The 22,415-nt window shown below is 41.3% G+C and overlaps 2 protein-coding genes across 4 annotated transcripts in view; one reads left to right on the top strand and one right to left on the bottom strand.

The window, feature by feature from the left end:
* The window catches only part of LOC147371222 (uncharacterized), a 74,386-nt gene extending 56,780 nt beyond the window's left edge, over positions 1-17,606 (bottom strand). The window contains exons 1-2 of the mRNA XM_086407312.1: positions 17,124-17,606; positions 273-389 (exon numbers count right to left, since the gene is read on the bottom strand). Of these exons, the coding sequence (XP_086263438.1) occupies positions 273-389; positions 17,124-17,418 (412 nt within the window). The 5' untranslated portion in view covers positions 17,419-17,606. The remainder of the gene's footprint in view (positions 1-272; positions 390-17,123) is intronic.
* Positions 17,372-22,415, top strand: ARLN (allregulin). Of its 3 annotated transcripts, XM_086407310.1 has the most exons (3): positions 17,372-17,662; positions 17,889-17,937; positions 21,043-21,258. In XM_086407310.1, coding segments are annotated over exons 1-2 (207 nt in total). In that variant the 5' UTR covers positions 17,372-17,456; the 3' UTR covers positions 17,890-17,937; positions 21,043-21,258. The 3 variants fall into 3 exon arrangements, with proteins under 3 accessions (XP_086263436.1, XP_086263435.1, XP_086263437.1); XM_086407309.1 differs by lacking the exon at positions 17,889-17,937 and having other exon boundaries at positions 21,043-22,415; XM_086407311.1 differs by lacking the exons at positions 17,889-17,937; positions 21,043-21,258 and adding an exon at positions 18,496-18,696.

Genomic DNA, 22,415 nt, shown 5'->3' with positions numbered 1-22,415 from the left:
TTACAAAGAAATACATCTTAAAAAAAAAAAAACCCTTAATTCCTTCGTGACACCCAAGAATAGCACTCCAAAGGAGTCAGGTCAGACTGTAAAATAATGGCAATTAAGTGGTTAGGCACTTATCTATTTCTAGCCTTACTGCAGGCTCACTTTTCTTTTCATAATTTACATCCTTTCTTAGCACTAAATCTCCACTATTTATTAGTACTAGAGAGCAGCGTATTGCTTGCTAAGTGACTGCCACTGTTATAACCTCTCTCTGGGAAACTGACCTTGACATCGTGCCAACTGAAAGGACCAAGAGAGGGCGTCTGACCCAACAGCAGCCTCTCTAACGCAGTCTGGCCAGTTTATGAGCTCTCTGCAGAACGAACCACAGCAAACAGAACCTAGAATGAATTTCAGAGATACACAATAATTGGTAGAAGGAAAAAGGTTTCAAGAGGACAAAGAGGGCAGACAGTAAGTAAAAACCACGAGTACGAGAAGCTGTGAGCAAGCAAGACCCGCAGGGTAAACTGCAGAATACCCGGAGCAGTTGTCACAGGAGCAGCTGGGTGGTAAAAGCTGAAAATTTACACATGGAATATGGCATTTGGGGTTCCCTTCAAACTGCTTCCTCCCCAATCTAGGATAGGGGAGGTAGTGGAGAGAAGTATAGAAGAAATGAGGTTGGTCTCAAGTTGACAACTGTTGCAGCTGTTTAAAATGATCCCCTTATTATCTAACCTATCTGACATGCTGACACCTGACAGGTCCACTGGGTACCTAGTAGGAACATTAAACTTATCTCCCTACTTCTGTATGTATTTGACATTCTCCATAACAAAACATTAAAAACTTTAACACATACATATATAAATCCAGAAGCCAACCACTTCCCATCACTTCCATTGCTATCATCTTGGTCACCACTAATCTTTCTCCTGATTACTATAATAATCACTAAAAAGCCTTTTTCAACACAGCAGTCAGAATAATCCTTTATAAATCAAAATCAGATGTGGTCATTCCTGTACACAAAATACTGCAATGTCTCCCATTTCTTTTACAGAAAAAGCCAATGTCCTAAAATGGCCTATAAGACCCTAGGTGATCAGATCCCCTTATTACCTATCTGACATGTGTTCCTTTTCTTGGACTATCTGGGGGAAGAATGTTTCAAGTGGAGGAAATACCCTAGAACAAAGGCCTTAAGGCAGGAGCAGACCTGTAAATCTGAGTAACACAGATTACCTTGTAAGAGTCTCCAAGGTCATCTAGAGATTATAAAAAATGTGACCAATGTTCAGGAAATAGAGGCTGACTCAGCCTTCCTAGAACTCAGGAATAATGTGGCAAAAAGGGAACGGGTTTTAGAATCACATAGACTTACCCAAACTCTTATCTTTCCCATTACTGACTAAAATTCAAGTTCTGAGCCTTAATTTTTCTTACTTGAAAAACAGGGAAAAGTAGCAATGATTTTCTGATGTGCTATCAACTGAGGTATTATATACAAAACATCTAGCAGAGTGCTCAGCACATAGCTCATACACAATAAATGTTACCAAATAATACGCCCCTGTGCCCTTCTCTTGCAGAGAAAACAGAGCAAAGTCTGGCTGGAGAAAACAAGAGAATTCTCTTCTTAACATAGCCATCACGAGGCCTGTGTGGTAGATGGACCCTAGCTGGTAGATGAGAACTCTTAGTTCTGGTTCAAGCTGTGACAACTAGATGGGGACTTGAGGCCAGTCATTTCATCACTTTGGAATTTAGTTCAATCATCTTTAAAATGAGCTAACTAGACCTCTATTGCTAAGATACAGTCCTGAGATCCTGTCTCCGAAAAACAGTCAGGGACTCTACCCTAAATAGCCCCCCTGGTGTGTAGCACAGGGACGTGTTGCAAGGACAGAGGGTGGGGTGGTGAGAGGAAGACATCTTCCAAATTCTTAAGCCTGGCTGGCTTCATGGCTGTGTGACCTGTGCAGGCCCAGGAATGGGCTTCAGTGAATGCTCTGCTGTGAGAGTCTCAAAATTCTCAATAAAGTTTGAACAACGAGATCTGCATTTTCATTTTATAGTGAGACCTGCAAATTACGTGGTCAGTCCTGTTCCTAGGAGATGGGTATGAATAAGTAAGATATTTTTCTATCATTAATTAGAGACTGGCAGCAAGACACCCCTGATGGGTGAGATAGTTGTCTGGGGGCAGAACAGAAGTGGGAGGGGGTTTTGATGGGATCAAGAAGGAAGGGTGATGATGGATGAACTTTTCCAAGTACAGCTGACCCATCAACAACAGTAGGGGTCACCTCCTAGGTGAAGATCCAAGTTATTACTTTACAGTCGGCCCTGCATATGTACTGCCCACGAACTCAACCAACCGATCATATATAGTACGTATTTATTGAAAAAAAATCCATGTGTAAGTAAATCCACGTAGTTCAAACCTGTGTTGTTCAAGGCTAAACTGTACTCTGAAATGTTTCTTTACCTTCTGCTCCTTGCTTCCTCTAAACTACAGCACAAGACTGCCATCTAGTGGCCAATGACATGAATTCTTTCAAAGATTTCCAATGTGAGGTTCACATTTTAGCACCTACAGGGTGTTCCAGAAAAATCTGACATACTATACTGTGTAGTTTGTAGTAATTATTAAATGCTTTCTTCAGTTTCAACTTCCAAAATATTCAGAATTAATATGAAGACCCCTTTTCTGTTTTCCTGAACAATTCCCTAAGGCTGCTTTCATCTGTTCAGCAAGAAATGATTTTAAAACATTAAAAAAAATACTAGTAACAAATATTCCATGATGAACACCACTGGTCATTAACAATGTCATGAAACTGATTCAAATGCTCAGGTTAATCCTGGGTCTGAATCAGAATACCCAGAATATCATCATCTTCAAAACTGGATGGTCATTTAGGGGTAGGGTTACGCTTTCATTCAGTCTGTGCTAATATGCAGGGTGATATTCAGGCCCAATGACCCACGTTCAGGCTACTGGCTGGAACAGGCATTACTGAGCAATTAACTGGAAAAGAAGAGTAAGCAACGCAGCGATAGAAGATGAAGAAAGTGAGGAGCCTGGAGCACATCAACAGTCAGTGTCCCAGGGGGCTTCTCTCATCCATAAGCATCCCCACTGAGAACTCCACCAGATGAAAGGGTTACCTAGGTCCTCCCGGCTAGATTTCCAGGAAGAAAAGAGGGAGCTCACATACTCATCCAGTGATTACTGCTTAGGACCCCTGTGCGGGGAGAAGACTGCAAACATCTAAAGAAGGGTGAGGAAGTTCTCCCAGGATCTCCGCCCAGTGTTAAGACCACATCCCTCAGATTACAGGTGGCGTAACTGGTTCTTTTCAAACAATTCAGATATACCCACTGCACTGACTGGAGAAAATATCTGAGCACCAGACAACAATACTCTCTCTCCACTCAAAAACAAGAGAGTCCTTTAGGGAGAGGAATCTTTACTTAATGCCATTTCTTGCTTTGTTTTGGATAATTTTTTTAAACAAGACCTCAAGATAACAAGGATATCAAAGGCTATAAATGTGACATTGAACTTCTTCTTTTTAACACATCCTCAGGGCAGAAAAACCTCAGTGAGGATGGGGCTTATTTCACACTTCCAGTCACCACTAAGTATTCATCCTGTGTTCCCATAGCATGACATGTTCACTAATATCACACCATTTTTCTGTATTCAGTTTGCTTGTCTGTCTCCTCTAGTCTGTGAGCTCCATTAGGGTGAAGATAGAGTCTTATATCTATATCCCTACCCCCACTATATCCCTTTAACACACAGTAGACATTAATAACTGCAAAGGAGTAAATAAATGGAACATGCTGAACAGTCTCAGCCTTAGCAAGCCAGCCTTTCCCATGCACTATTCTGAGTCCTTACACACAGAATCTCTACTGAAGCAAACAGCCTTAGCTGTTCCTGTACACAGATAAGCTTAATCCAAACTAGATCGACCCTACCTAGATCATAACAGGTTAGGCCACTTGCTCCAAGAGCAGTCAATCTATATACTTGAGAACAGTCTATGAGAACTTTGTCTAAGACCAGTAATTCTAACTAGTTAAACCAGTTAGGGTCTCATTCTTGGGAATCTGACTTAAATACACAAGAAAGGCACCAGCTAGTAACAATGGATGGTAGAGGGGAATGAAGTTTGCCACCCCCAAAATATATCTCTTTGGCATAATGATTAATTTAGGTTGATAATCTCTAAGAAACAAGAGACTTAGAAAGTCTTTCTACTTTCCTCTTGGCTGCCTAAAATATTTAAATAAAGGGCTTATTCCCAAAATAGAGGTATCACCAGGAATATCTGCAAAGAATATGGGCTAGGTGTGATGGGGGAAATTCCGTGGGGCCTAGAGATCAGAGGCCACTCAATGTCTCATTTTCTCTGCGTGGCCAGCAAACATTTGTTCATCAAACATCTGCTTTTTCATCTTCATGAGAACTGCCTCACTTTCCTTTTAAGTTCCAACATCCTCTTTCATCTCTCGCTGAAGGTGGTATTTAAGGTGAAGGTTTTGGCCATTTTGGCAAGTTACTCCATTTTCCTAGGTATGAAAAAGTGAAAGTGTCAGTCACTCAGTCATGTCTGACTCTTCGTGACCCCATGGACTGTAGCCCACTAAGCTCCTCAGTCCGTGGAATTCTCCAGGCAAGAATACTGGACTGGGTAGCCATTCCCTTCTCCAGGGGATCTTTCTGACCCAGGGTCGAACCTGGGCCTCCTGCATCGCAGGCAGATTCTTTACCAGATGAGCCAACAGGGAAGACCTCTTCTATGTATGCAAGTTATTTAATTTCTGTTTGACTTTCTCTTACTAACCTATCCCATGTCAATTTAGTTCTCAGTCCAGCCAGAACCAAAATGGGTAGAGGAAAATTTCCTCTTCCCAAACAATGGGCCAAAGTAGAAAGGCATAGAGGAGAGACAGAAAACAGAGGACATGAGGCAAAAGGAATCACAGTGAGTTCTAGTAAACAGAACCTAGACGGAAGAAAAGAAGGTGAAGTAATAGGTTCTTAGAGGTGGAAATAATGAATTCTTGCTTATGGTGAATAAAACTATAACTTGTTTACTATAGCCTCCTCGGATCATGGCTGGCCAAGAGAACATATTTCTTAAATATGAAGTAAGCAGCTACCATGTGACACATATAAGTTTCGAATATAAACAAGACAGATCTATTTGGTTCCCAAGGAGATGTGAATTCAGCTCAGGCATGTACCATCTACAGGTTGAAGACTGACATTAAACAAGTAAAAACAATAGTGATAATAAGCATTACAAAGAAGTAGTGTAGGCTCTCACAGAAACATATGATGCCTTGAATTATATTTTCCATTGGTCTATTTTTGCTAAGTTCTCTGATTATACACACTTTCCTGCACTCTAACGAGGCCTGATTTACATTTGACACTTTTCATCCTTATTTTCACCTCTAACTGTACATGTAAAGGCTACTTCCTCAAGGTCTACAAAATTTTCAAAATACAAATTGGCTCTAAATTCAAAGAGAAAATTGTAAATTTAAATAAGTGAACGCTTCATCAATAAAACACAGCACTCATTCCAGTGTCCTTCAATGCAACTCTTACTACCACTACAAGGCAACAGTGTTTACAACGTGCTGGACATTGTTCAAGACGGTTCACAGAAGTCAACGCATACTGTGTCCTGCTGAGTCAAGTCAGACAGAGAAGGAGAGATATCCTGTGACATCCTTTATATGTGGAATCTAAAGAGAAATGATACAAATGAACTTACTTACAAAAGAGAAAGATTCACAGACTTAGAGAGCGAGCTCATGGCTGCCAGGGGATAGGGAAGAGGGGCAGGATGCAGGGATACTTAGGGAGTTTGGCTGGGACTGACATGTACACACTGCCATGCTTAAAATGGATAACCAATAAGGTCCTACTGTATAGCACAGGGAACTCTACTCAGTGTTATGCAGCAGCCTGGACAGGAGAGGAGTTTGGGGGAGAATGGACACATGTCCATGTGCGTATGTCCATACATGCATGTGTATGTATGGCTGAGTCCCTTCACTGTTCACCTGAAACAATCACAGTGTTGTTTGTTAATCGGCTGTATCAGTTCAGTTCAGTTCAGTTGCTCAGTCGCGTCCGACTCTTTGCGACTCTATGAATCGCAGCACGCCAGGCCTCCCTGTCCATCACCAACTCCCAGAGTTCATTCAGACTCAAGTCCATCGAGCCAGTGATGCCATTCAGCCATCTCATCCTCTGTCGTCCCCTTCTCCTCCTGCCCCCAATCCCTCCCAGCATCAGAGTCTTTTCCAATGAGCCAACTCTTCGCATGAGGTGTCCAAAGTACTGGAGTTTCAGCTTTAGCACCATTCCTTCCAAAGAAATCCCAGGGCTGATCTCCTTCAGAATGGACTGGTTGGATCTCCTTGCAGTCCAAGGGACTCTCAAGAGTCTTCTCCAACACCACAGTTCAAAAGAATCAATTCTTCGGCGCTCAGCCTTCTTCACAGTCCAACTCTCACATCCATACATGACCACTGGAAAAACCATAGCCTTGACTAGACGGACCTGTGTTGGCAAAGTAATGTCTCTGCTTTTCAATATGCTATCTAGGTTGGTCGTAACTTTGCTTCCAAGGAGTAAGCGTCTTTTAATTTCATGGCTGCAGTCACCATCTGCCGTGATTTTGGAGCCCAGAAAAATAAAGTCTGACACTGTTTCCACTGTTTCCCCATCTATTTGCCATGAAGTGATGGGACCAGATGCCATGATCTTTGTCTTCTGAATGTTGAGCTTTAAGCCAACTTTTTCACTCTCCACTTTCACTTTCATCAAGAGGCTTTTTAGCTCCTCTTCAGTTTCTGCCATAAGGGTGGTGTCATATACATATCTGAGGTTATTGATATTTCTCCCGGGAATCTTGATTCCAGCTTGTGTTTCTTCCAGTCCAGCATTTCTCATGATGTACTCTGCATAGAAGTTAAATAAGCAGGGTGACAATATACAGCCTTGACGTACTCCTTTTCCTATTTGGAACCAGTCTGTTCTTCCATGTCCAGTTCTAACTGTTGCTTCCTGACCTGCATACAGATTTCTCAAGAGGCAGGTAAGGTGGTCTGGTATTCCCATCTCTTTCAGAATTTTCCACAGTTTATTGTGATCCACAGAGTCAAAGGCTTTGGCATAGTCAATAAAGCAGAAATCCCCCAATACAAAACAGAAAAAAAAATTTTTTTAATCGACTCATATTAATCCTCACAACAACTCCTCTGCACTATAAGAACTAGTAAACTATTTTCATTTTACACATTAGGTAGATGAGGCAAATAAAAATTATATAAGTTAGCCAAAGGTCAACAACTAGTACGTGGCTGACCCAGAATTTGAACCCAAGCACTCTGGTTCGAGAGTCAATACGTTCTAGAGTCTAGACTCAATTTTACTCAATATGGTTTTCTTGGTAAATTCTCTTTTAAAATACTATTCAACAAATATGTACTGAATGCTTATTAGATGCAGGTGTTGATCTAGGTGTTAAAACAGTGAACAAAACAGACAAAAAATCCCTGTTCCCATGGAGGAGGATACAGATAACACATAAGAGAAAAAGGTAAAATATAAAGTACATTAGACAGTGTAAATGCTAAGGAGGAAACAAGGCCAGAAAGAGGGATGAGGAGTAAGTATGACTTTAAAAAGGTGCTGGGATATGAGTACAATTTTAAATAGGCTGATCAGGAAAGTAACCTGAGTAGGTGATGTTTGAACAATGACCCAACTGAAGTGAGGACATGAGTTGTTTCAGTTAAGCTTTACAAGATAACGGGCAAAGTAAGAGCCCTGGGTTTGGATCCTTGGACTCATTACAGCCTAAAATGGCCCTGGAGTTACATTTAGAGTTTCTGGGGTGTGCACAGAACCAGCACATTCTATCAGGGCTTGATGCTGCCAGTTTAGGAAATGCAGAGTAATACAACTGAATGAGTGTTATGAAACGAGCAACAGCTTCTTCATTCATTCTGCGCAAAAATTCATGGAGGATTATATTATGAGGTAGCAATGCTGAACACTTAGTGAACTTTATTCTTCCCAGTTTCTAAAGTCAATACCCTGTATCTTAATCTGCCTGGGTTAACAACTGATGTAGCATACTCTGCAGCTTTTGTGTGGAGTATTGTATACATCTCTATTATGTCTCATTGGTTTATAGTGTCCTTCAAGTCCTCTATTTTCTTTTTTTTTTAATTGTGGCATAGGTGATGTACTATATAAGCTTCAGATGTACAACATAGTGACTCACACTTTTTAAAGGTTATACTCCACTTATAAAATACTGTCCACATTCCCTGTGTTTGCAATGTATCCTTGTAGCTTATTTTATACATAGCAGTTTGTACCTCCTATGCTCCTACCCCTAACTTGCCCCTCCCCACTTTCCTCTCCCTGTTGGTGACCACTAGTTTGTTCTCTACATCTGAGAGCCTGTTTCTTTGTTATATTCTTTGTGTTGTTTTTTTTTCTTTCAGTTTCCACATATAAGTGATATCATACAGTATTTGATTTTATCTCCAAGTCCTCTGTTTTCTTACTGATCTGTCTAGATCAGATTTTTTGCTCATTACTGAAAGAAGAGTACTGAAATTTTCAACAGTTATGTTAGATCTATTTCTTCAATTATGTTCAAATCTTCTCACACATTTTGACTCAATTTGCTTAGTTTCTGGAAATCTTTGACTATTTCTCAGAGTTCCGACAAACTTGCTTCAAATGGTTTCTGCTTATTTTTCATTGTTTCTGTGAAGGGACGGGGGCATGGAGCTGCCTACTCTACTCAACATGGCTTTCCCAAGGTGATTTTTTGACAGATCTCTCACCAGACAGGGAGAAAATAAATCTGCTTTCTAACAGAGCATGTTTATAGATATGAACATAAAAGACGAGTTTCCCTAGTAGAGGCCTGAAGCCTCATTCCTTACATCTATCACCTCCATTTCATGTTGGTTTCTCCGTCTTCCCTGAATAGACATGGAGCTCCATGAAACACAGTTTGCAAAACACTGTTATAAATCATTAGAATCTTCTGACACTTATGTGCCGAGTGTCTGTGATCAGACGTTAGAAATAGCTAAGTAATCATTCTGACCTAGACTATTTCTTGTTTGTTTCCTAAATTATTTCAAAATGTGTTCTTCCCAACTTTGTGGAAAAGCCACAATGAGTAAAATGATCTGTCATTCCATCTCCCAGAGTTAACTGCTGTTGACATGTTGACATTTCTCACACTTATAATTCAGGTTAATCTTTTATATATAGCAGTTATCATCTTGACCTCTATGTGCTTAACACTGTTATTCTAGTTCACACCTATGTGAATACTGTCACATTTACTCTTGGAAGCTTATTATATAACTTTTACGAGAGAAGACATGTCATGTATTGACTAACCTTTCAATCTGCACCTTCGTAACCATCCCTTCAATATCTTTCAATAAAACAAAAACAGGTTGATTACTCTATAGGTTAGCATAATGAGACTTCAAGTCTGTAAGTTTCAACATCTTTTTCATCTATGCCTACCAATGAAGCTTGGCCATATTGAAGTTGCTTTCAAACTTCAAAATGCAGCAAAATGCCATCTTTATTTTGAAATCAAATCTTTTATGAACCCCCCCCCCCACCAAAAAATAAACACAAAAAATAAAACTGAGCGCTGAAGGTTGAAGTCTGCAAATGTGCGAGTAGATTGGGGGAAGAGGGTAAGCAGTTTATTCACAGGCAGTCCTGCTTAGCTGTCCCAACACCCCAACATGATGCAGAACCCCAAGGCTCTGGGACAAGAATGTCTGAATATCCCATATCTGTGAGATGTCCTCAATCAGTACTTTTAATGAACTGGATGACTATTGCATCTGTATCTCCTCTGGCTTCTCAGACAGTACCTGACACAAAGTAGGCATTTAAGAAGTATTCATCGAAATAAAAGACATGAAATTCAAAATGAGGGAATGGGTTAGTACGGATCCATTACTGGTACTTGAGAAAAACCTAAGAAAGTACCCCCACTGAGAGCAGTAAACCAGTAGTGGTAGATCTCAGTGGTATCATTTGACCAAGATTCTATCAGTGGTTGCTGAAGACAAAATATAACTGAATAAACATTTAATTTCTTCCACATTCAAGGTATTGTCTGAAGGACTATCGAGGCTGCAAAGATGGTAAAAGTACAGTCTCTCTCCTAAAGAATACTTAATACTCTGATAGGGGAGATAATTTACATAAAATTGTGCTACAAAGCTAGCCAGTGCACCAAACAATATGTAAAAAAAATTCCATGGTTTTTGAGCTGAGGTAGAGAAATTTTGAAAAATGATCAACAGACAGCCTCATCAACAGGTGGCTGTTACAGAATGTAGAGGGTGACTGATGCAGAAGAAAGTAAAAAAACCATGGGATAAATACTTCACTGAAGAAAGCATGGCATATAAAGCAGCTGGAGATGAGTTAAAGGTTATCTTTTTGTCACTTGCGTGTTAAAAATACTGAGAATGGAGAGATGACATGAATTGTAGTGAGAAAGCTTTTTAAAGTTGACATTTGAACTGAAAAAGGAGGGGGAGGATTACGGTAGGTGGGGCAACATTTCAGTTTAATGAAAGACATTTCCTTCTCCAATGCATGAAAGTGAAAAGTGAAAGGGAAGTCGCTCAGTTGTGTCCGATTTTTCGCGACCCCATGGAGTGCAGCCCACCAGGCTCCTCCGTCCATGGGATTTGCCAGGCAAGAGTACAGGAGTAGGGTGCCATTGCCTTCTCCATTTAATGAAAGCAACATGCATCAAAGCTCAAAGGCCAAGAGGAAAAAGGTCTCCATAAGGAATAAGATGAAAGCAATCTGGCTGAAGCAAAGGGTGTTTGCTGGGTACCAGGCTTGCTGAGTGGGTTGGAGCCAGATTAACAGTGGGAGCAGCTAAGACGCCACGATGAAGATAAAGGAGACTCTCAAAGAAAACTATGATAGGTATGTAAAGTAGTAATGATGGAAAAGAAATAAAAGAAATGCAAGTCCTAAGGATACTGAGGTGGGCATGAAAACATCTCATTGCCTGAGCCCAGAGAATTCGACAGCTTGGATAGAATCAGGGGGGGACAGGCAGAGATAAACCCTCTGAATGGATAGTAAACTTCCCTAGCGTCAATTAAGAATTCCAATGTCTGATTCTCTACCGTGCCGGGAGCCAGCGTGAGGACCTCCACCCGTGGCAAAGGTCATGAGGAAGGAGGCTCGACATACGCAAAGGCGGGATCAAGCCTCAGGAGTCCCCCTGGAAATTCTCGAGCATCTACCCTCAAAACCAGAGTCTGCCTACTTTATTGTTTTGTGCTCTCACCTACACCTCTGACTTTACAGGGGGCTGTCCCCCACCACCTCTTTCAGAGAAGGAGTTAACTTAGAGCTCCAGTTAATAATAATTCCTGGGCATTACCGGAGTGTTTCAACCTACAAACTCCTCTGAAGGTTCTCTAGCCTGCCTAACAGGCTTGTCCGGCCACATGTGATTGTTTACAGCCTCCCAACCATGAGAGGCACGAGATGCTTTAAACTTTCTAAAAACGGGTTATTTAGAGAAGTTAGAAAACTATTAGTATAGTATAGTGGGCTGATTAGAAATTGTATTGGTGAAGGGTTTTTCATTTGTTGAGCCAATGTTCACTGCTAAGTCTCCACATCCCCTGCCCTTATACACATTAATGAATATATAGAAGAAATAAGTATTAACCTTTGATATTAATCACGTTAGACCTTAGGCTAAGCAAATTCTTTCCTTAATTAAAACCCACTACACCCTCACCCTATAGGAATGTAACTTTATCTGGTACCTTCGGAAGGTGGCGTCTGTTTTAAGAATAATCACCCCTGGAGAAATAAGTGTTCTGATTGACTGACCGCTGTCACAAGGAGAGGGTCATAAATTGTCAGCAGGCCCCCTGGCCAGAAGATGATGTAACACCCCTAAGACCTCTGTATACATTTGTATGAAGCACCTGACTTTAATAAAAGTCAGGACTGCTGACTCCACGTGACTTTTGTATAATATCTCAGTGTATAAAAACAGACCCTGGAAAAATAAAAAATGGGATCAGTTCCTCGAAAGACTGGTCTCCCCATGTCGTTCTCTCATCTTCTGGCTCAATTATCTGGAACGTGGAGGCTCGTCAAGCCTACTAACTATGCCTGGGCTTCTAAGATCTGACCAGGCGGGCCTTAGTGTCTCCTCTCCTTCGGGAGAACGGGAGGACACCTGCGGCCTACGTAGGTGATGTAAATTCCTTGCCTTGGAATTTTACTCGCTTTCCACATAAACCAAGTTATTCAGCCTCTTTTCTCCGCTGAATTTTCCTACTGAGCTATCCTTATTCTATTACTCTTTATATCTCTAATTAATATTTAATTAAAGCTATCGTATCCTGATCACCGAAGCTGTCTCTCCTTTGAATTTCCCTGGATCCACCGGGACTGGACCCCGGCACTACTGTAAGTTTAATTGTTGGATCTGGGGTCCCACTGAGAATCAGTTGATCCTGGCATTTGATGGTGTACTGTCCCTCAGAAAGGGAAAAATGTACCCTCTGAGGGTGCTGGGGTGTACGGAGATTGTGTTTTAAGCTTTTCTTTTTCTACAGACATTAGAAATAGAAAACAAGAGTACTCTTAATAGAAGACTCCAGAGTCACTATAATCCCCAAAATGGTTCACAGAAATGTTTTCTCTTGCTAATCGAAATTCAGAAAGGGAAAACGACAAGGAGATACTCTTACCATCCTCATTTGACTGGATACTACAGGCAGAAACCTGGGAGACTGGCAGAATTCTTACCTTCTGCTGGCTTATGTTAGAAGTCCCAGGACTTCTCAGCAACAGCAGCAGCCCTGGAGTGAGCAGTGTCTAGTCAGTGACATGCAACCTTGACACCAAATTGCAGGTAAAGAAATATTCTCCTGTACCACACTGCCCCTTGCAGGACACCAAATGGACTCCATAGTTTTTCTTCCAGCTTTAGGCTATTCCCAGTGGTTTAGCGTGTACATGGTAACAGATGAACTAAATGCTACTCAACTGGACAAGCCAACACCGACACAGTGGTGAAGAAATCAGTACCTGGATTATTTCTCGTTTCGGTATTCCTTTATGGACTGAGTCAGACCAAAGAACTCATTTTATAGTTGAAACACATCACAAACAAATTACAAATCAAAGCTTGTAAAAACTTTGGGGTACTCATTAAAATTCTAACCCCTGCACCACCCCCAATCCTTGGGGCAAACAGAACACAAAAACGTAGACATCAGAAGGACTTTAGGGAAAGTTTATCAAGAAACTGGACTTAATAGCCAGAGGCACTACATCTGGCCCTTATAAAAATCCAGCATACTCCAAATAGAGGCTGTGAATTAATCCTTTTGAAATAGCATTTGGTTGCCCTCTGCCTAATGGCATCTCTAAATCTTCCATTTCTGATTGAGTGAACACTCTAGGAACTTAGGTAAGAAATTTGATACCATGACTTGCTCTGTAGGAACTAACCAGCATACTTGGAGATTAACAGGTAAAAAAAGGGTGTGGCATCCACTGACTGGCAAGCCTTGCTCTCCCCTTTGACCAGAAGACTGGATGTACATTAAGCTTTTTAGAAGAAAGTAAACATTGTTATCGTGCTGGGTCAGTCCTTACAAACTGCTAACCATTTGCACTGCCATCCTCCTGGATTCACACGAGCCCTGCCGGGTCTGACCCAAAATGGCAGCACTCCCAGGACAACTGGAAGACCATCTCTAAGGTGACCTTAAACTAAGCATTTTCAGGGCCAATTCCCAGGTCCCAGAAGCAGACAAAATCATGAAGTAGACAGCTTTTCTCAAGATCATAGATAAACTTCCTTCTACTTACTTTCTCCCCCTATTTGGTCTTCCTACTCCCAGGGTGGGGGGTGGGGGGTGGGGAAATCTTCCTTTTAACAAAGACTTCCCTTTCTTTAGCCACTGATTATAAAGCTGACAGGAGATTGCTAATTTCAATCTATTCTTCGCTTCCACTATGGGCTCTCCTTCAAAGTTTGTCTTCCCTCTCAACAAGTCAAGCACAAACCAGGTAACTCTTTATATCGGTTTTCCAAAGCCTGGTGACATTAAGTCATCAATCTGTTCTCTGGTTATGTCTCCACCTAGATTATGCAAAAGAACCTGAACTAATTTTTGTTCTTGCCAATCCAAGCAGCTGGCGACAACTCAGGAAAATGGATGCATAACAGGTAAGCATCCACGATCAAGTAAACAATGTCACTCTTTTCCTTTCAATGAGATAACTGGACACAGAAAAACCTCTATAGAAGATCAAGGGCTGTCCTTTGCTCAGGTAAAGACGTTAGAAGGGAATTTTTCCTTTTGCACTGAAATCAGGCATAGAGCTTCACCTTCCAGGTCTAAGGCAATACTGCAAGCAAACCTTCTGGTTCGATTCTAAGATGCATCCTCCAGCCTCTAGTGAAGGTCATAAATGGCCTCAGCACCGACTCATGCAGGGGCACTGGCCAAATCACCAGATGTTATGGCTAACTCCTAAGTCACCCTTATGTAACCTAGGGTAGCTCAGTTGCTTACATCATTAGTCATCAAAGATTGCATATCGGCAGACCAAAAATCCAGACTAAGTTGGCTAAGTAATAAAACCAAGCTTTACAGCTACTATGGCCGAACTGTAGGCCTCCTATATCACATATTTCAAAACCTGTCCTGCTCCTACAGACTGACAGGGATATACAAGATGGAGATGTACAGATGTCAACAAGACAGGTGACAAGACACACTAAACCCCAACTAATATGTCACAAGCTCCATTCTGACCTTATCCAGGAACAATGCTGGTCTTTTGAGATAAGGTGTATAAAGAGTTCCTATCTGGATGGGCAGAAAAATGTGGACTTGAATTCCTGATACCCTCTGTCATCTTAAAATTCCAGCCCAATTATAAACTCTGGTTTCTTTGTTCATAAAAGTGAAAGTGAAAGTACCTTAGTTGTGTCCAACTCTTTGTGACTCCATGGACTATACAGTCCATAGAATTCTCTAGGCTAGAATACTGGAGTGGGTAGCCTTTCCCTTCTCCAGGGGATCTTCCCAACCCAGGGATTGAACCCAGGTCTCCCACATTGCAGTTGGATTCTTTACCAGCTGAGCCACAAGGGAAGCCCTACTTTGATAAAACACTACTACTTTTTTTTTAAATTTTATTAATAAAATAAAATAAAAGCACTACTACTTTTTATGAAAGCACTACTTTCATAAAAAGTAGCATCACATAAACACCTCAGACCAGATCTCATAGAAAACTGGCTTGTTTATCACAATTTTAAGTTCTTTTCAGTACTAAGATCACTTTTCCTAGCCTTTGGAACTTATGAGTTGGAAAAGGCAGTTCTCAATCTTTCCATAGTAACAGGATTTCAATATTACTATGCAAATACTGGAAACCTTTCAATCAAAAGTTAATAGTCTCTGTTGGACTCGAAAAATGCCTTGCCCTGGATATACTGACAGTCCAAGGAGGAGGAGCTTGTGCCATCACTGGTGAAGAATGCTGTTTCTATGTAAATCACTTGGGGCAAACAGTGTCTAATCTATACCTTTTGCCTATGGAGAAGGGAACAGCAACTCACTCCAGTATTCTTGCCTGGAGAATCCCTATGGACAGAGGAGACTGGCAGGGAACCACGAAGAGTGGGACACGACTGAGCAACTAACACTTACTTCCTACAGTTTTTGAAGACAAGGTAAACATGCTCCATCAGATAAAAATGAGGCTCAGCCATTCTACTGGATTGAACTACTCCTAGGGAAGGAGACTGATTTCATGGAATATCGGGAAATGGGCTTAGGTTCGTTATTTTCTGTTTATTCATTCTCATTCTATGTTCTTCTCACCCTTTATAGATCTCTTGCCACGCAGTTGCTAACCCAATTTTTCTCTCCACAGTTACTGACTCAGATTTTTCTTCTAGGGACATTTCAGACAGGGGAACGAAGGAGTTCAGAGTATATCACTCTGGCATACTGAATATTTTGAGTTAAAGACAATGGAGAAAACCTGACGCAAGAAGGGTACTCTGACCTTCCTTGTTCTTCCAGAAAGAGATAAAATTCCCTTGTAAAAGATGTCCTCCCTATACTAGGAGGAAGAACATTTTTTTAATCACCAGAGATGGAAAATTGGACCAAGAAATCCCCAAACAAACCTTGTTAAACTAACCCTTATCTTCCCAGTCATTTCTCCACATTTCTCCTAGCAGAAATCTCGTTGTCTTTTTCCTTTCTAAGCTTTCTTCCCTGGTCACTTCCTCAGGTTGTGATTCTCCTCTGAAAATTTCCATGTTCGTGTTAAAAAAAGGAAAGAGAAAACAAAAACTTCTGTGCTTTTCTCTTGTCAACCTGTCTTATGTCAGTTTAATTCTTAAGTCAACAGGAGAACCAAAGAGCGTAGAAGAGAATTTTTCCTTGTCTACAATGCTAAACCGTTTTCTTTCTGGTAACATTCTAATATCATGGGGGAGTTACACTCCCAGACCCTCGTATTATTTTTAAATTCACTCATTTGAAATACATACAAAATTCTCACGTTCTGCTCACTGGCCCCATTAGAAACTCACGCTCATACTTACGATGTCAACCTCATTATAGCCGTTTCAAGAATTAAATAAGTGCAACATGCTAGGAAGTGAAGTGAAGTGGCTCAGTCGTGTCCGACTCTTTGTGACCCCATGGACTGAAGCCTACCGGGCTCCTCCGTCCATGGGATTTTCCAGGCAAGAATACTGGAGTGGGTTGCCATTTCCTTCTCCAGAGGATCTTCCCGACCCAGGGCTCGAACCCGGGTCTCCCATAGTGTAGGCAGACGCTTTACCGTCTGAGCCACAAGAGAAGCCCTGGAAAACGCTAGGAACAGTACAAACCCCATTAGAGGAAGCCCTTTTAAAACCTTGGCATAAGGACGCAAAAGCAATACAGGGATAAGGAGAGGTGACTATGGGCTGTTCCAAGGTGGAATCCATCACCTGTCAGGAACGGGACCTGAGTAACTTCTGGTCCAGCCACCGAGTTATTTCTCCTAGCGAAACCTGAAAAACCAGCTTCCATCCCGGGCGCTGCAGGGCGGGTGGCCTTCTCTGCTTCCGCTGGCGGACGGAAGCTGCGCTCCCTGCCCGCAGTCACGAATGCAGCGGACGGCGCCTGCGCACTGGGAGGGACGGGCCGAGCGCCGTTTCCCAGGCGCGGAAATGCGCATGTGCGTGGGTTGGCCTCTGTCCACTTTTTCGCAAGCTGAACGCGGAAGTGCGGGATCTGAGGCATTTCAGGTGCTAGGATTCTGGCGCGGCTACTGGTGCGAAATGGAGGTGGACGCGGCCTCAGAAGGTGGTCGGGACGGCCCCCGAGAGCGGCGAGGCTTCGGTGAAGCCGAGAGGCAGCAGCAAAATCACGAAGTGCGGTCTCAGTCCGGGGCTGCCGTGTCTCCCAAACACTCCTATTGGTTGGATCTCTGGCTCTTCATCCTCTTCGACGTGATATGGTTTTTCTTCGTGTATTTTTTGCCATGGTGAGTACTCTGAATGTAACACTGAAGCGGTGAGGGGCTTAGGAACCTTCTCCCCAATTTGGGAAGGTGGGTGGGAAGAGGAAAGGAAATTGTGTTCCGAAAGTCCGGTAAATGGAGGAGTTGGAATGAAATAAACTAGACTGAAAATGGCTTCCTTGGCACCTCAGTTGAGGGTGTTCAGAGGTATGGAGGCAACTTGACTTCACAATTTTTTTTTTATGTTTTGAAATGAAACCGGCTGGGTTTGAGTTCCTGCACTACCATGAAGAAACTGGGTAAGTTATTTGACTTTTTGGAGCTTTGTAGCTAGTTTCAGTTATAGGGACCAATAGTAACCTGGTCGTAGGGGTTTGGTGTTTTAGATAAATCGCTAACTTACCTCAGAGCGATATGTTTGCATATTGCTTTGCAGCAGTGAGCACTCAGCTAAAGCTTATTGTTTTTATTTAGTCGCCAAGTCGTGTCCGACTCTTGCTGCCCCATGGACTGTAGCCTGTCAGGCTCCCCTGACAATGGGATTCTCCAGACAAGAATACTGGAGTGGGTTGCCGTTTCCTTCTCCAGAGGATCTTCCCCACGTAGGGATGGAACCCGCATCTCGTGCTTGGCAGGCGAATTCTTTACCCTGAGCCACCTGGGAAGCCCGAAGCTGTTGTTACTATACAACAGTTTGACCATGAGCAGGGTATCTAAAATAGGTCCAAAACTCAGTTCCTAACTTCTTATCCATTAAGTGTTCCCATTTCAAAAAATGTTAACTTTATCCAATCCTCCTCCCAGAAGCTTGGGACTGTTTTTGACTTACTTTTTTTTTTTTTTTAATACACATCCACGCACTCCAAAACAACAATTGGTAAGTCACAAAATTCCTTAGATACCTCTTGGAAAATCCATGCTCTCTATTTTCATTGCCACTCACTCCGAAAAGACAGTTTTGGCAGAGGGTAAAGGAAGGGAACTTAGACAAGAGGGACACAGGACTGAGATGATAAGGGACAAATTCAGAAGACAAGCCCTGGGCTGGAGGAAAGCAGTGCAGCTCATTTAGTTATTAAACAGCTCTCTTGGACTAAAGAGCTAATTGTTGACTCACTCTAAGTTATTCTCTCAATCTTGTTACTGAATTTGCACTCCCTGAAAGGTAATTGTCGTCTTTTCTCACCCCTAGTCTCCAATGTTGGCCAAGATCTGGGCATAAACTCACTGTACCTGAAGCCCCATTGTCTGTGATTCTTGTATTTCTTGAATGGTATGGCAGAGGGTTCAATGGGACAAATGGGAGATGAGTATTTCTATAAAACCCTCCATTGAATCACTTGTAAAGGAAAATCTTTCCTCCTGATTTTTGGTGTTACTTCAAATATAGTGATTTTTTTTTTTAATCTAAATTTTCAGCTCTGGGTAGAAAATGGAAGACTTAACAAGGAATCAGTTCAGTTCAGTTGCTCAGTCATGTCTGACTCTTTGCAACCCCATGGACTGCAGCATGCCAGGCCTTCCTGTCCATCACTGACTACCAGAGTTTACTCAAACTCATATCCATTGAGTCGGTGATGCCATCCAACCATCTCATCCTCTGTCATCCCCTTCTCCTCCCACCTTCAATCTTTCCCAGCATCAGAGTCTTCCAGTGAAGTCAGTTCTTTGCATCAGGTGGCCAAAGTATTGGCGTTTCAGCTTCAGCATTAGTCCTTCCAATGAATATTCAGGACTGATTTCCTTTGGGATGGACTGGTTGGATTTCCTTGCAGTCCAAGGGACTCTCAAGAGTCTTCTCCAACACCACAGTTCAAAAGCATCAATTCTTCTACACTCAGCTTTCTTTATAGTCCAACTCTCACACCCATACATGACCACTAGAAAAATCATAGCCTTGACTAGATGGACCTTTGTTGGCAAAGTAATGTCTTTTAATATGCTGTCTAGGTTGGTCATAACTTTTCTTCGAAGGAGCAAGCGTCTTTTAATTTCATGGCTGCAGTCACCATCTGCGCTGATTTTGGAGCCCCCCAAAATAAGTGTCTGTCAGTTTCCATTGTTTCCCTGTTTGCCATGAAGTGATGGGACCAGATGCCATGATCTTCGTTTTCTGAATGTTGAGCTTTAAGCCAGCTTTTTCACTCTCCTCTTTCACGTTCATCAAGAGGCTCTTCCGTTCTTCACTTTCTGCCATAAGGGTGGTGTCATTTGCATATCTGAGGTTATTGATATTTCTCCTGGCAATCTTGATTCCAGCTTGTGCTTCTTCCAGCCCAGCATTTCTCATGATGTACTCTGCATAGAAGTTAAATAAGCAGGGTGACAATATACAGCCTTGACGTACTCCTTTTCCTATTTGGAACCAGTCTGTTGTTCCATGTCCAGTTCTAACTGTTGCTTCCTGACCTGCATACAGATTTCTCAAGAGGCAGGTCAGGTGGTCTGGTATTCCCATCTCTTTCAGAATTTTTCACAGTATATTGGGATCCACACAGTCAAAGGCTTTGGCATAGTCAATAAAACAGAAATAGATGTGTTTCTGGAACTCTCTTGCTTTTTTGATGATCCAGTGGATGTTGGCAATTTGATCTCTGGTTCCTCTGCCTTTTCTGAAACCAGCTTGAACTTCTGGAAGTTCATGGTTCACGTACTGTTGAAGCCTGGCTTGGAGAATTTTGAGCATTACTTTGCTAGTGTGTGAGATGAGTGCAATTGTGCGGTAGTTTTTGAGGGTATTTTTTGATCTTATCAATATGTAAATCATTTAGGAATAGGCAAACAACTAAGATGATCAAGATTTTCACAAGTTCCCTGGAGAAGGAAATGGCAACCACTCCAGTATTCTTGCCTGGGAAATCCCACGGACAGAGGAGCCTGGCAGGCTATGTAGTCCATGGAGTCACAAAAGAGTGGGACACAAATTAACGACTAAACAACAACAGCACTTATATGTGACATCTTAAAAAACAAAACAAATGAACAAATTGAACAGGAACAGACTCATAGATGCAGAGAACAAACTGGTGGTGGCCACAAGAGACAATGGTGATCACTGTGACAGGGTTCAGGGAAAAAGACAAAGACAAAAAGATTCAGGTACAAAATTCCAGTTTAAAATAAATAAGTCGTAGGTTATAATGTACAATATTAGGAATGTCGATAATATTTCAGATACTTTGTTATGATGACAGATGGTTGCTAGACTTACTGTGGTGTTGAATTTGTAGTGTATATTAATGTGATATTACTATGTTGTAACATGGAACTAGTATGTTAACTATAGTCCAATAAAAATAAAGCATTATTTTATATGCAAAAAAAAAAGATTTTCAGAAGTTTACATAAGGTATTTAAAGGGGGAAGAAAAAGGAAACATTGTTGACATATATTTGTTTTTCCAGAATGGTTTGCCTGATACCTAAAGAATTCTGGCTACTGGACTGGATTCCTGAAGATGACTGCAGACTTCAACAAAGAAGACGGGGCTGTGCACTAGAAGGATTTCAAACTCTAAGGGACTCTCATTTCATTTTACACATTCTATTGTTATCTGTCGGTGGGGTGGGGTGGGAGAAAGGGTATTAAATGGGTAATGATCTCACCCAGTCCTAGCTTAAGTTCGTAAAACTTGACTTTGATTCTTGTTTTAAAATTTTTTTTCAAATTGTCTGATGGCTTTACAGGGGCTGAATATAAAAAGTATTTTACATGGGATTTATTATAGTCATTAGTAAATAAGTAATGTTTTTCTCTTTAACATTTTAAAGAGTTGGCCAGAGTTTAGTATGATGCAAATAATACAGTAAAATAATGTGAAATATTTAAAAACAGATTATTCAAAAGTAAGGGAAGAACTTGGGGGAAAAAATGAGTAAAAGCTATACAAGAAAGTCCAGGCCCACAATGTATTTGCTGCAAATGCCAGTTTAATTTTTAAGTGGCCCTCTGCTATGGTTGCTAGGTTGGTACAGTTTTAGAGAAAGTATATAGTATCCAGTGGTGAAAGGCTAGAGGGCATGTCATCTTTACCTGGATGCTTCCCCTCAGTTTTAAGCTCTTGAACTCAGTGAAACACAACTATTTGTTTCAAACCTAATTTTTATTAGGTTTGCATTAAGAATGCTTGTAACCAAAACATGTTTATTATAATGTCTGTAACTTTTAATACTTCAGCAAAGTCACCATATTTACTCATTGAGCAAATATTTGAGCACTTACTGTGGGGCAGGTACAGCACTGAACAAAACAAAAATCCTTGCCTTCATGGAGCTTACATTCTTTATCTAAATATGTTAATAATTTTATTTCTAAGAGTGATCAGCTAGTATTTAATCAAAAAGGTCACACTCCCAAAGCAGCTACTATAAGCCCTTTATAAGCTATTCCTATTATATGTATAACAGATATTAGAAATGGGCTCTCCTTGAAATTGGTGATACTTTATATATTGGAATTGCATAAATATTTTTCAGTTCCCTTAGAAACAGGGTGTAGGTCTGGTAAACTGTCCATCCTCTACTTTTTTAGAATGGTGTTTAGGTTAGTGTGACATCTGGGATTGATTTTGGAGGACTTTAGCCTAATGCCGACTATGAGGTTAACAGTTATGCCATGAGAGAACCTAATAAATCTGCCTGAAGAGAACGTTTTAGGCTTGAAGCATCTAGACAAACACAGAACTGGGATTTCATTGAGGTTACCAAGCAGACTGTATGAATAGTTTCTCTGCTGCTTGCTAATAATTTTGTCCAGTAAATGTTTATTATACAGTAAA

Source organism: Bos grunniens, chromosome 6 (genome assembly GCF_055505025.1).
Source record: "Bos grunniens cultivar Pamir isolate PY7600 chromosome 6, Bosgru_T2T1.0, whole genome shotgun sequence".
NCBI lineage: Eukaryota > Metazoa > Chordata > Mammalia > Artiodactyla > Bovidae > Bos > Bos grunniens.
The sequence above is the reverse complement of the archived record's forward strand: the minus strand, read 5'-3'. Positions and strand labels throughout refer to the sequence as shown.